The sequence below is a fragment of the Frieseomelitta varia genome, unplaced genomic scaffold, assembly GCF_011392965.1.
Source record: "Frieseomelitta varia isolate USP_RPSP 00005682 unplaced genomic scaffold, Fvar_1.2 scaffold_326, whole genome shotgun sequence".
Lineage (NCBI taxonomy): Eukaryota > Metazoa > Arthropoda > Insecta > Hymenoptera > Apidae > Frieseomelitta > Frieseomelitta varia.
In genome coordinates, this window is record NW_025110064.1 from 124,513 (window position 1) to 139,110 (window position 14,598).

General features: G+C 33.9%; 4 protein-coding genes across 8 annotated transcripts in view; 1 reads left to right on the forward strand and 3 right to left on the reverse strand.

Annotated features, from left to right (window-relative positions):
* The window catches only part of LOC122530069, a 127,719-nt gene extending 123,881 nt beyond the window's left edge, over nt 1-3,838 (reverse strand). Inside the window, exon 1 of one of the 3 annotated variants that reach the window (XM_043656714.1) lies at nt 3,506-3,838. In XM_043656714.1, the coding sequence (XP_043512649.1) occupies nt 3,506-3,639 (134 nt within the window). In that variant the 5' untranslated portion in view covers nt 3,640-3,838. Of the gene's footprint in view, nt 1-3,501 lie in introns of all 3 variants that reach the window. The other 2 variants (XM_043656712.1, XM_043656716.1) reach the window with 2 other exon arrangements.
* Nucleotides 3,839-4,953: 1,115 nt separating this feature from the next.
* LOC122530066 lies at nt 4,954-8,890 on the reverse strand. Of its 2 annotated transcripts, none has more exons than XM_043656709.1 (3): nt 8,268-8,890; nt 6,751-6,949; nt 4,954-6,296 (listed from the first exon to the last, which is right to left on the reverse strand). In XM_043656709.1, the coding sequence occupies exons 2-3, from the start codon at nt 6,919-6,921 to the stop codon at nt 5,952-5,954; spliced, it is 516 nt and encodes a 171-aa protein (XP_043512644.1). In that variant the 5' UTR covers nt 6,922-6,949; nt 8,268-8,890; the 3' UTR covers nt 4,954-5,951. The 2 variants fall into 2 exon arrangements, with proteins under 2 accessions (XP_043512644.1, XP_043512645.1); XM_043656710.1 differs by having other exon boundaries at nt 6,751-6,915; nt 8,268-8,889.
* A 259-nt stretch (nt 8,891-9,149) lies between these two features.
* On the reverse strand, nt 9,150-12,245 carry LOC122530064 (ubiquitin carboxyl-terminal hydrolase 1). Its single transcript, XM_043656705.1, has 7 exons — nt 12,104-12,245; nt 11,691-11,870; nt 11,374-11,612; nt 11,058-11,287; nt 10,448-10,992; nt 10,183-10,375; nt 9,150-10,097 (listed from the first exon to the last, which is right to left on the reverse strand). Exons 2-7 carry the CDS (start codon nt 11,857-11,859, stop codon nt 9,539-9,541), a joined length of 1,935 nt encoding a protein of 644 aa, XP_043512640.1. The 5' UTR covers nt 11,860-11,870; nt 12,104-12,245; the 3' UTR covers nt 9,150-9,538.
* Nucleotides 12,246-12,361: 116 nt separating this feature from the next.
* Nucleotides 12,362-14,273, forward strand: LOC122530065. Of its 2 annotated transcripts, XM_043656708.1 has the most exons (4): nt 12,362-12,446; nt 13,517-13,593; nt 13,685-13,860; nt 13,933-14,273. In XM_043656708.1, the coding sequence occupies exons 1-4, from the start codon at nt 12,440-12,442 to the stop codon at nt 14,177-14,179; spliced, it is 507 nt and encodes a 168-aa protein (XP_043512643.1). In that variant the 5' UTR covers nt 12,362-12,439; the 3' UTR covers nt 14,180-14,273. The 2 variants fall into 2 exon arrangements, with proteins under 2 accessions (XP_043512643.1, XP_043512642.1); XM_043656707.1 differs by lacking the exon at nt 12,362-12,446 and having other exon boundaries at nt 13,263-13,593.
* The last annotated feature ends 325 nt before the right edge of the window (nt 14,274-14,598 follow it).

Below are 14,598 nucleotides of genomic sequence, written 5' to 3' on the forward strand. Positions count from 1 at the left end.
TTGCCTTTGAGCGTGGTACTTGCTGCATTCAAATAGAAGATGATTGGTTGATAAAATTCGGTTGCATTGGATACACATTGGAGGTTCTGTTTTTTTTAAATAGATACTCATGCTTGAGTTTGCAGTGTCACGACTATTCTGTCTTTTCTTTTCATTTTGTTGGTAGGCACTGTTTGATAGAAATCTTGAGTTATATTATGAGTTTTTGTTTACTCTTGCTTTTATTAACAGACGAACGCTCTCTCCTTACAACGACAGAGACAAACGACTGCTTCAATGTGAAAAATTCAGGCAAACGAACGCGTCTCGCTACGATAATTGCTACGGTCCAAATCTACACCAAAGCTTTCCTTCAAGATCGATTCTCCCCAATTATGTAACGTTCCGTGACACGTATGTACGATGGCACGCGAGGAGCTAACGACATCCAAACGTATATACATAATGCGACACGAACGAACGAACGAACGAACGATTCAAAGAGGGTTGATTTCACCTGTCGGCCCTCTCCGCCCTCCTCGCCCCTCCGAGCGATCCTATCCAATTCTCCGGAGCTTTGCGAGGTGAACGGCGAACAGGAACGGAGGATCCTCTCTCTGTTAGGATATTCTGCTCGGGCGGACGTTAGAGAAGGACAGCGAATGGGGCAGAGAAAGAGAAAGAGAGAGAGACGGAGAGATGGACGGACGATAAAATAGGTACAACAGCCGGAGAAGGAGGGACGAGCGAGCGAGAAGAGGAGAACAAGGGAGGAGAGGCTGTCGCTCGGAGGCAAAAAGATAAGGCGGCTAAGGGCAGAGAAGTGAAGGGTGGTTAAAGAGAGAAGGTCGAGGAGGTAGGAGACGCGTGCACGAAAGAGAGCACCGCGGACGCGACGCGGGTGCGGGAGATGAGGAAAGAAATTGGACGAGAAGGGAGAACCGGAATGAAAAGGGGACGAATAAGAGACAAAGAGAAGAGACGACGCGATGGGATGGGAGAGTGGAGGGGGGAAGAGAGAGAGCATGAATGAGCGAGCGAATGATCGGTGGAAATTGAAGGGAGACGTCGAAAGTTGGAGGGAGAGAAGGGAGAGGGACGAGTTGGGCGGCAAAGAGAGGGAGAAGAGGGAGGAACTCCTGGCTGCTGCAGAGATCGATAGAACCGGAGCTGCGTGATACTCGGTTTTCCACACAGGAAACCGAGAGATGGGCTGCAACACACCATGAATGAGATGCTCGGCTACGCGATGAACATGCTTCGAGGAAATTACAAGTACGTATGGAGGCCGTCTCTGAAGGGACGTGGCTGCGGCGTTCTTCCACGGGAAGTGAGAGTGGGAGGAGAAGGAGGAGGAAAAGGCAACGCGAAGCGAGTTTTACCGCTTGGTAAAACCGTGATTCACCGACGAGCTCGCGCTGAAAACTGTTGCACCGCCGCGTTGTTCGATTCGAATGATCCTGACGTCACGACGCCGAATTATTGCCCGTTTCAATGCGAGACCGCGTAATTGCTCTTTGACCATTCTCTCGAACGACGACGACGCTGCTTTCACTTTCCTTCGCATTTTGCTAGAGAAATTTTTCACCGTCAACTCCGAAATGGATGTACGGGCTGCCAGATATTTTCTACGAAACTGTTAAACTCTCGTGCCACGCACGTCGAGAATTTTTTGTCCCAAAATTGCAATATTTTCAAAGTTCATAGTATATTTAAGTGTAACCATGTAGGCAAAACAAATTATATAAGATAAATTTTATTACTACTTCTCAATAATTTCTATCCAGTGATATCATACCGACGAGTTCAAAAGGAAAGCGACGAATTGTTGTATACGGTGTTGGTCACTCGTTATGGTCCGCAATCAGTTGCCAGCGCAACTGGTTAACGACGATGGGAACATTTCAGTCGTGTTTCGAGAGTCTGGTGTCTTTTAAATAATTTAAAAAGCAACAGTATAAAAAAAAAATATATATATATAAGTATAAAATAAACGTATAAAATATATGTACACACACGTTCTACAATATAGTATTTTTATATTAAATCATTTTATGTAATCATCTTTCGGATTATTTTACATAATAATCCTTCAGATCGTTTATGTAATTATTTTACGTAATAATTTTAGATTATTTTCTGTGACGTGGAAATTTCATTTAATAATTCGAGATATGTCAGAGAATTCTAAAATACGCAAAACATATACATAAACTTTTAAATAAATGTACTATACTGTATTATATTAAATAAAATACTATCAATTTTGAAAAACATATAAACGTTATAAAAAAAACATATAACGTTATAAAAAAAATATATACATCTTAATGGCCATTCTTTGCAGCGATTAATTTTACGATAGAGTATATATTTCGATATTGTTTTAAAAATACCACCAGTTTTAAGTAAACACCTACAATCAACGAGAAATATAAAATGCAAAAGGATGCGTATTTTATCAGTTATTGAGATCGGTTATTCCCGTCTTACGATTAGTTATTTTTACGTCCTTCAAATATTGGTGTTTCATCAGTGTTTGATCTATAATGGACGAGCAATCGCAGATTAAATATAACCGCGATTAAAATTACAAATCAATATGAACCAGTAACGAGCCCCGTTGTCCATAATGTGAATTCATTCATTCATTCGTACTTCGTTAGAAAGACGTGAATGTATACATATACAAGTATATACGTTTGACGCAATAAGTCTAGATGGCGGAACGTGGGACAAGGATTAAAGGCCACAGATGCTCCGCTATCCACAAATGTGTCGCACCTCCTATACACACAAAGCGGTGCAAAAATAAACTCGCCGAATAGAGGCTACAATCAATGACGTCATGTTCGGTCAGAGTTCACCGGCCAGTGACCTGCCAGTTCGTTCCAGTCACCTGGCAGCAGTGACAAAAGACCTCCGTGCCCGTGGCTCTGCTCGTGAAACGATATTTCAACCGTGCGGATCCTTATTCCCTGGGTATAATTCCGCAGCGCAAACACGCCGAGTAGATCAACGATACGACCACGCGATAGCACACGCGAAAACCAAGTTGATCCACGTAGTGAACCGTTTACACCAGAAGCACGTATGTACGTACATATGTATGTATGTACGTAGCGTGCATACGTCGTGCTGGCCAACTACCGAATCCCTCTCTCTCTCTCTCTCTATTATTCCAATCTTCCCCTCTCTGTCGCGCCAATTGCTCGCGTCGATACCATTGTTTTGGACAGTGGCGTTACACAATTGCGACACACAACCAATTTCTAGCTAGCTGGTCTCATCAACACGCACTGGTGACGTGTATCAACATCGTAACTAACCATCGCGTTCACGCTCGATTGTGAACGATTTCGGAACGATCGAGAAATCGAAGAAGCGACGATGCAAGTGGATACACGTTCAGGACTGAGAAAAATGCCTGATCGATCATCATCGAGGTTGTTGCAGGGGAAAGAGACAAGACAGGAAGGACAGTTGACGTTCTTGCGGAAGATGTGACATTCAACTACTTACTTACTTGCTGTCGCCGTTCCCTAGCTGGCAAGACGATGAAGATTCGTCGCTGTCATTGTCATCGGCCTCCTCGGACAGGGGTTGTGCTGCGGCATGGCTCCTGTCGCCGGTCTCCAGGTCAGCGACGAGAGTGTACATCGACGATCTTTTAAACGAACGTGCAACGTCGCCTCCTCGACGACATTGTCGTCGAGCCTACGAATCGACGTGCGAATCACTTGTCGCGTGTTGTCCCTCGCGTTATACACCACAGAAACGTAATCGGCTTGGTCCACACGAAGAGGGCCAATTTCCTCCACGAACCCTTATACACCCGATTGCAAGTAGCGCCCTCCCGCCATCAGACAGCCTGGTTACGTACAAATATACGCTCGTGGCACCATCTTGCGGCCAACGAAGAACTTTCACAACGTCATTGATGGTCGATGCACGTGTGTACGCGTAGTTGCACGATTATGCAAAAGAAAAAAAAAAAAACCTTTTTACAGGGAGAAAATCGTTAGCAATTAACACGATGAGAGATCGTAAATTTAAATTACTAATTATTTAGAGTAATTTAGTTGAATGTAGAAATGTCGTCTTGTTTCGTCAAGCAGAAGCAAAATTTGTAGATAATTCTTTTGTACGGATCTCATAGACGAGGAAGTATAATTAGTTTGTCAAATATAGTACGTTGCTGAATATTTTTCAATTAAATTTGGATCTTCTGTTAAATGCTTCGCGCTAAAAATTATTAATACATATTAAATCTGTATGCAATCTAGCAAAAATAGAAGTTAAGTCTTAAATTGAGAAGTTATTTTTACTTATTAAAATTTGTAACTGCCTCCTTCTAATTTTTAAACGTTGAAATACGATACGATTACGAGAATAGGATACGTTCTCACCCCTGGCAATCAGTAATTCATTATGAAAAATTGACACTGAGAGAAAAGAAATTTATCGCAGCCCGACAGCGGGAGAAAAATGACTGGTGCACATGCCTCGGCGGGATTAGGCACAATACATGTTTAGAATGGCGCAGCGACCTCCATCGCCTCGCAGGCAAAGAAAATAATCGTTGCTCCAGTTGGATGTGCGCCAACAAATGTAGCTCCTTTTTAAGTTTGCCCTTCGAGCGTAGCCTTGACTTTCAGGCCGTAAAACACGTGTATATCTCCAACCGGTACCTTGCACCTGCTTCCTAAGACACTGTAATTGGAACATCTAGATACAGTCTAGTTGCATTCGTTCGCGGCTATCTTCTAAAAATACTTACGAAAATCGCGAGTCGGTTAAATTCCGGTTTAAAGTTCGTCTTTAGTCGCATCAATCGTTGGTTCAAGTCATTAACATCATTAGCTGGAGTTGATGTACATTACTATTTTTATTTTCGAACGTCTATCGTTCCCAAGATGCTGAGAATAGTAGTTTTTATATATTGAAGAGGAGACAGCATAGAAAAAGTAAAAATCTCGACGTTAATATTAAGTATGTTCGGTGTTTTTACTTTTATAATTCAAACAGAGTACAAAGATATATAGATGTATAACACGTCTAAAGAGTAGATAGGATCTTGTTGATGTACATGTATTTAAAAAATACGGTGCATTAGTTGCATAAAAAATTACACTTACAATAGCTTGTATATTGATACTCAGTTCAAATATTTTTCTGCTTAAAGTCGGTAACTTTACGTTTGATAAAAATTGAGTACAAAAATATCAGAATCGTACTTTTCATGTGATATTTCAATAAATCGTACCTGTTGGGTATTTTAAATTTCAGTTTTTAAGAATATAATTTTGTTTCTTCAAAGTGTATATATTATTCTGGTCATCTTTTAAGATATCTTCCTTATTCTTATAAGGATACTTCTTTAAAATTATCTTATTAGGATATCATAATCATACAAAGTATACTGTATTTTTAAAGAGGCACTTATATGTAAAATATATGTAAAATATTGAACTTAAATGTAACTTCGAACTGTGTTTTCAACGTATGCACTTATTTTGCATTTTAGTGTGAATACATAATCTTTTATATAAATTTTAGTTTTAGATACGTACGATGAAATGCATTCACTCACATACATATCTTTGCAACTATAATTAAGTGTATAATCAAATACTTAACATTAATCATTAAATTCTCGTGCCTCGTAAGCGAATATGTGGATGAAACGCATTAAGATTAGAAACTATGATATTAATTGTTGAATAACTGCTGTTAATAACAAAGTATTCGCAAAACAAAATTGTCAAAAATTTTGTAAATTCCACACGACAATAATACTGAAACGTACACACACTTATCTCGTTGCATATCTTTGAATATATCCTCAAATAAACTTCAAATTTTAAATATTTTACTTTGTACAATTTTTACGTCTTGAAAAGATTAAAAATTTACCGAGATCGATCACTGTGAATGTCGTTGCATTCTTACGAAGATAATACAAAACGTAATTATATGTCCTTTTTGTTTTCCGAATTGACAACTTGCTTGATCACGCTCGTGTCTGCGTTTACATTCTCATTATCTCCATCCTTGGAAATTTCATCTCGAATTTCTGTAATGCTAGCTCCCTCCTTCTTTTCGTCATCTTCCTCCAGAAGATAATCCCAGTCTTGCGAATCGTCACCACCATCACGAATTTTGCTCAACTCCTTTTTCAACATCTCCAGACACTCTCTTCGTTCCTTCCACTTTTCTGCTTGCTCAGGATCTAACTTGGCATCCTCGCCTTGTATTTCTTGTTCCATCTTTTCTTTTCTTTCGCATTCCAATATGTATTTTTCATAGTTCTCCACCTGTACAGAAACAATCATTAATTGAAGAGTCTTCACATAACTGAAGACTGATTCCTCAATAAAGAAGTAAATATTTAAAAGTACGGCCACTGTCCTTCCATTCATAAATTGAATCATTCCTTAGTTGAAATTTTAATTTTAATTAAAGCTTGAACCGATACCTATATCGATAACCTTTTTTTAGTAATTTTAGTCCAAAATTCTATTTATGGACCGTTCGATCAATGTTCATAGTTTGACGCATTCATCTATCATTCGATGCGACACGCAAAACAATGAAACAATGCTCTCTGCTATTTTCATTGAAAAAAATTTCACTATCTGGGTAAATTCGAGAAAGATGCGACTGCTCATCCAAAATCTAATGCGGTATTACCGAAATTTTTCGTCAATGGGTTCGATTTAATATATATCAATGTTTCATTTGTTGAAAAAGGATGGAAAACTTAAGGACCTTGTCTTGCAGCATTCGTTGGACATGATTTTGTCTTTTCAGGTGACGCGGTAACCAGAAGCACGCCTGAATGAGCCGCAAGAATATCCAGACAGCTCCGGCAAGAACCAAGTATGAACAAGCAGTGAACACCATGCTTATAAAATCGACCGAGATCTGCTGGTACTTCATATTGATAATTGATTAGTTTTAATAAAATCTGTAATCACGAAATAAACGAAAGACGAATAAGACCATGTTCGACCATCGATCGAAACAGATAGATCAATGATTTATATTTACTTTGTAACACTTTGCCTCGCGTAACATTTTATATTTTTATAGCAACTGTAATAAATAAATCAATATAGACAATAACTACTATTATAAATATATTTATAGTACTCAAACTTACAACAATTAATGACCAACATACTAATAGTATTTATGATATATAACATAATACATTTATGATATATAATCTCTTCGAAACACTTCTCTGAATTCTTACGTCAATGTCAATAATTATGCGTACAATAACTATATAAATATCGTATCAGATGTATTTATCACTATGTTGAGCAATGTTGAAAAATGTAATATAATACAAAATACGTGATGTACATGTGAACAGTGAATTAATAAATTTACGATGTCCAATCTATTTTATTAGCCGGTTATGTAGCTTGTTGAAAAAGAAATGTATGATGCTAATGTGCAGTGCATATAATAAATGTCAATGATATTACGACATCCACGATATGCTGTAACTGTATTGATTATGCTTACTTTGTCAGAGCGATGAAATGTGCACTAGGCGTTGTAGATATATACTGTATACTTTTGAAATGTTCATTAAGAATTTCTCATTTTCTATTATTGATCTAGTTTACCAATGATATACGTTGCTTCGCGTGTTTTTCAAAAACATTACAACGTGAATAATTTTTTATATATCTGTAGTGTTTAACATCGAAATACATGTACATTCAACGAAATTTTTTAAATATGTTAACACTCACCATGTTATTATACAAATTGATGTTAAATTGCTACTGATGAATAATCGCAGGTACGCAGTTTACTCGCACATTATGTAAATAAAGAAAAACGTTATTTTAAATAATAATACCAACACGTATACAACACAAAAGGACACATATAAAATTATTAAAGTGACAATAATGCAGACGAAAATTAATTTTTCTTACAAACCTTTTACATCTAATTGATTGAAAAAAAAAAAAGAGAAAACAATGAACAAAATTAGCGTAAGTTGTAATTACTTATTAATGCTATCAATTTCACTATTACCGAAATATTACACAAATACACCGTTCTCCAATAATTTTCAATGTTTTATCTATCGTACTGTAACAATGAATATAATAAGAATATGAAAAAATATATATTCACACTATAACGTATACGTGAATGTTCTACTTTCGTTTGAATTCTGCTTATTCGTAGCGCGCAAATTTGATTTCGCTTTGATAACGTTTAAAATTTGTATACAACTCTTTATACGGCTGACTTACCTTTCCTTAAAGAAACAACGATGCAATCATGTCCAAGATAGGAAAATTTTTTTATATAAAAAAACGGCGAAAGGTATATGTGTGTGTAACGCGAGTCGAAAGTAGAAGAAATGACAATACGTCAGGCTGGCAGGTGAAACACGACTATTCACTACTGACCCCTATCGAAACAATCGATATATGGATATAGCCACGTATGATTAAACTGACATCCTGACGTCTTACAAATATTTCAACGTAAACAGAACATTTCACGCAATTAATAATTCACTGTTCCCCGCTCTATTTCAATCTGTTATCCTTTAACAATAATCGCTTAACGAACTTTTGAATTACTTCTTGGACGTATAAATATTTATTACAAACTATTACGAGTGATTGATTTTCGCACATTCAACAACGATCACGTACTTAATAATTGAACTTAAATTAGAAAGATCTCATATGCAAGCACATCTTCAGCGAAATTTTTAAATCAATCTTATAACTCTTATCTTCACAAACAATATTGTTTTAAATTATTTGTAAATTACGTTATAATGGAATAATTCTCTTTTCTGTTTAGGAAGTAAGAGTATAAAAATTATATCTAAAGAAATATTATAATTTATAATTTGACAAAAAAAAAAAAATATAAAAAGAATATATTATCGATTTAATATTATAAATGCTTTTCTTTCGTTAACGTTCTTATAAATAAAGATAAAATAAGATAAAACAATACATGTTTTCGATAGTGTGCGGAGAAAACAATACGGTTAATAAAAAAATATATATAATGATGGTGTCTAGGATAATCTTATTTAATTATTATAAATTTCATTTTTGGACTTCCATTTACAATGGAAAGTACCTGAAGCTGAAAAGAATAGGGAAATTAAATCAAGAATACACACTTTTATTTTTACAGAGATAACTTAAAAATAAAACACTCCCCGTCCCAGCTAACATTAATCATCTAAATACAAATTGACACTTCGTGGTATTAATAGCAAGATCTGAGTAGCATTATCGCGTAGATTGAAGAATTTATTGTGTATCATTTAACTATCAAATTCTAACGTTTAACATGATTTTAATACATAATTTATTTTCTACGAAATTATACACATTCATCTAAGCCTGATACAATACGTACAGAGTAAACAGATGTGGAATGTGTGTGACAGCGCAGTTGTTAATAGGAAGGAACAAGGCCCATTGCAATCTTAATTTTAATACTCGATATACATGTTTTTTTTTTTTTTTACGTTTTCGAAGAAGAAAAATATTTACGTCATAGATCTCACATAGAATAGGAGGTAAGGAGTGGCGGAGTTTCGCGGATTTGGCGCTAGTTTATCTTCTAATTCTCGTAATGGGATTACATGTACTGCTTCGTCATCACATTCCAACCACGTACTAGGATGTTTATGTCGTCGAATGCCACAACAATCCATACTGCGACAACAAAACCTGATTAATTGCTCCTTAGTTTCGCTAACACTTGGTTTACTTCTAAAGTATTTTAATATGCCCGACGTTTTGTCTGATGAAGACGAGTTTGTATTTGCGCTGCTACTACCCTGAGCAGAATGTTGTCGCTTACTATCTCGATCGCATTGATAATATTCCGAGAACGCAGATTCATCAGGCAAACGGGTATAAGCAACATAATGACCAGCTGTCATTGTCGCGCCCTGGTGCATAATTACAGAATATAACTTATATACATGTCGTGACTCTGATTTGCCACCTGCAGTTCCCCGTGTTTGATCATTATTGCATTCTTCGCAAAAACATTGTAACGTTAACGGTGTTGGCATGTGATTATTAATTTTTTCCATTGACCTAATGCAACGTAGATTTTTATATGAAATAAGGAAATCTTGTTTTCTTCATTGCAATAAATAAAAGCCGAAAAGTAAAATCTTACCCCGCTGCTGTAGAAAATCTTTTCAACTGCAATATAAGTAGCCTTGGTAAAGACGGAAAACAAACAGCTCTGCGAGCTTCGTTATATCGAAGACAACGAGCACACCAATATTTATCCCGACCCCAAAGAAGCTCACTAGTAACAACGGCGCGTTTGTATACTTCACTACTATCCATTGGTCTTACTTCTTTATCTGCAAATAAATATAGCTACAGTTTAATCGTTACGAGTTAATCGATGTAGACAATCGATTAACACCACCTACCTTTTTCACTTGATCTGTCTATATCAATAGGCACACATATATCGCAAAATGTTTCCTTCCGTTCTGTAACATGTTCACATTCTAAACATGTGGTTCGCAAAAGAGTAACTCCCTCAAAATCTTCAGAAATAAAGCATTTTTTGCTTTCCAATCTATGACTACTTATATCTCCATTACTTTCCGGAAATTCAGCATGACCATTCTCATATTTCATACAATATTTCATATAATACTTCATGTGTTCATATGGTCTAGAAGATACGCCGTTTAAATTCGACTGTACAAGACAAGAAGAACTTCCTCTTGTTATTTTTTTCTTTTTCCTAGATTTACGAATGCTTCTTTTATTGGAATTGCTACCTTCTGATTGTACATCTGTTAAATGTTCTGTACAGAAATCTGACAATCCTTCGTTATTTTGTCCAAATTGACTCTCTCTATGTCTGACCAATAATTGGAATGTTTCCCTGATATTGTCCAATAAACACACTAAAAGCTCGTGAGCATCTTGTTGTTGATTTCCTTCAAAGATAGGATTCACATCTCTGTAAAAAGAATATATGTGTATTACAGTATTTAATATGATATTCTAGTTATCTAGCATATTTACCTGAGAGCTTGCAAAAACGCATCTGGCTGGTATGGTTCACTGTTTTCTCTTGCTTCAGATACACGTAATGCCATGAATAACTCATGTAACTTCTCAGTAGCTATTTGTATTCTATGTTTATTACTATCCCCAGTAGGTCCAGCCAAAGCTAATAAATCTTTACTACTCCAACTTCGACTGCCACTTGATGTAAGTGACACGCCAGTTCTACCCAAAGATGATGACTTTATCTAATATAAAATACATAAAATTATGTTACTCTATTCTTACGTAAAATTTTAAAAAAATATATTGTCAACAAGATGATAACACTTACTTTTGTTTGAAGTTGTTTATCGTTTAAATTAGACAAATCAGTGGCCAAATGATGCAAATTATGTAGAAAGGATGGTGCAAATCTTAAAGTATATATCACACTATTCAGAAAACATGTATTTCCTAAGTTACATAAAGTAGCTATTCTTAATCCTTCTGTACCACTATTTGATACGTCATAGCTTCCATCTTGGTGATTGCTCAATTGATTGCGATAACCATTCAACATTTTGATTGTACCTTCATAGTTAATGAATACCACAATTAATGTACAATAATTATATTATAAAAATTTATAAAATAACAAAGTTTACGTACTATGTGTACAGGTATCTCTGTTCAAAAGGCTCTCCCACTCTGAGGTCTGAGGAGCCTGAAAAATGAAGCTAGAAATTGTACGTTCACGACCAGAAAGAGATAAGCAAAATTTCTTCCTAGGAGGAACTGAACGTTTATCTGCATCTTCTTCTGTTTCTAATACTGTCATTTTTTGTTAACCTAAAATCATAGTCAATTATATCTTTATAAATTACAAAGAGAAATTTACCTTTACAGAGAATCATTTAAATTGCTATGTTCAAACTTACATTATCTTGTATAGAATATTTATTACAGAAATTTAAATTACATCATATAGCTCTACATCACTCCATATAGAATGATATTAATTGTATTCATTTTACGTCATGTTAATTAATTTAATTTCTATCGTACAAAACCTTTATACTCACGTATTATTTAGTAAGGAAGTCATGGAACAAATAAGTTTGTTATTAACCTTAGTTAATTCAAAAAAATTTGTATGTACAATTAACCACAAAACGTTCTTTTAGTTACGCGAACTACATTTCTACTGCTGTCAGACGAAACACTTTTTCTTACAATGTTAGAGTAGCCATTATCCGTTTCACCTAATATCATATATTCATGAACCGCGTTCATGTGCGCTTACAATTTCACATTTATGTAGCTTTTCCTGTACTGTTCACACTGTCGTCATTAACGTTCCCCTAGAATCCGTTACGAGCGTTTGCGTCTGAAAATGGACGTTGGTGCGACATAAGTGCATGTTGAGTAGGTCAAAAGCAGTTTCTCACTAGTTAAAAAGCGGATAAGTTTAAGAATACCTTATTACTATATGAATTTAACTCTGATTATTTCTTATTACTATGATTATAAAAAGATAGTATTGATTGTGTCAGACGTACAACAGATAATTATGTACATTATTTAATTTTTTACGATTTTGATATATGTATTTATACAAAATTTCATATTATAATGTAATTACTGAATTAATATAATGTAATAATAGAATTAAGTTATTTCCTTTGTATAATTTTATCGATTAATTTTGATACGTATGTACTTACATATGCGACTATTTCAATAATTAGAACTTTTTATATTTTGTCTTGATACGCTTTCTTTCTCAATTTTTCGTTCGTTTTCTGTATATTAAGTAGTTAACATTTATATTCATGAGCATTTTTTTTTTATTATATATAAAGAACTTATCATTTTTTATAATTTTGAATAATCGATTTTTAATTTTTTATTGTTCATAAATAATATTAAATAACTATATGATCTTGATCATCGAAAGATCTTGAGCATAATAAATTAATAGAAAGAGATCAATATGAAAAATACGGATTTGTCGAACTGAATATATGTATGTGAAGACAATAAATAATTTTTAATTAAGTTTTACTCGATAGCACTGTAATTAAACTTTTGTGTAATATTATTATTTCTCAATATACATAATTTATACTCTACAATTTTCTTTTTTTTAAAAGTTAAATTTCGATAGTTGTAGGTTATTTTAATTGCAAATTTATTAGTATTTAATGATACACATATAAATAAAAGATATTCATGATTTTTAATTCAATAAAATGATATTAAAAAATGATACTAAAAACTCATGTAGGGGATTGTATGCGTTATGTTGGCTAAAATATGTACGGTTACTTTAAAATACTAACTAGAGCATTTGAAATAGTTAAAAAACAGAAAGAGTGGATATAAGTTTTGTGCAATGTGTTCAAATAATTTTGAAAAACTTATAATTCAAGCTCGATATCTTGATGATGGTATTGAAAAATTAATTACAACGTGGAAACTTCCACATGTTTTAGTTGGACGTTTCACGGAATGTACCGCAGAAACAAATTGTTATATCGACGCCGTATGGAATATTATAAAAAATACAGAGGTTTATATCATATAAATAATTATTTGTTTTTTAAAATTATTAATGCTCCTTAAAGTTTCTAATCATTACTATTTTAATTTAATTTTATCAGAATGGAGTTGAACAAATTTTATCAGATATAAAAAACTGCAAGTTGGAAAATTCAATAGAAGAATTATGCCAAGAAAGTAAGGCAGAATATGAAACATTAAAAGAGCAGTGTGATAATTTGGATAGTGTTTTTGCAGAGTATGGTTATCAGTATGATGAAAGTAATGTTTCAGATGAGTAAGTATTTAATTTGCAATATTCTATTAATGAAACATTCATTATTTTAATATCTTATTCCAATATTTATAGAACAAATATTAACGATACAACAAACTCTGATCAAAACTCAGTTAAGGAAACAGAAAATTTAGAAGTGGAATTTACTCCCAATCTTAGTTGGAAATATAAATCAAAACACAATGTGCCTTTAAGTAATAATATAACATCTACTTCTAGTGACAGTTCTATTATACATAATTATTTGTGCACTCCAGGAAGAGAACGTCCACAAGAACCAATTTATTCTAGACATTTTTATGATATATTGAAAAAATGAAATTTTTCAAATTCGAAAGTTTGTATAAATAATCACATATATTCTTCTATACTCTGTAAATTTAGTCACTAAAATCAAAATTAAATCATTTTAAGAAAGTTTGTAATTTTGTTCTTACATGTCATATCCCAAGTTTCAAATAACCTTAAAATCTATGAGTACAATCTTTAATCTAGCAGTTATTCATGGTTTTTCTTCTATATAACATAAAAGTAAAATGAATTAATTACAGTAAAATTGTATTTTAATTGTATTGAATTTAATTGAATTTTAATTAATGTTTAATTCTATAATATATATACATATATTTTAATAAAGTACATTTTACTCAGTTTTAATAAAATACTACATTTCACTTATACTCTCTTTCTCCCTATTTTAGTTGTGATTTTATTATTGTAATTTTATTATTGTAATTT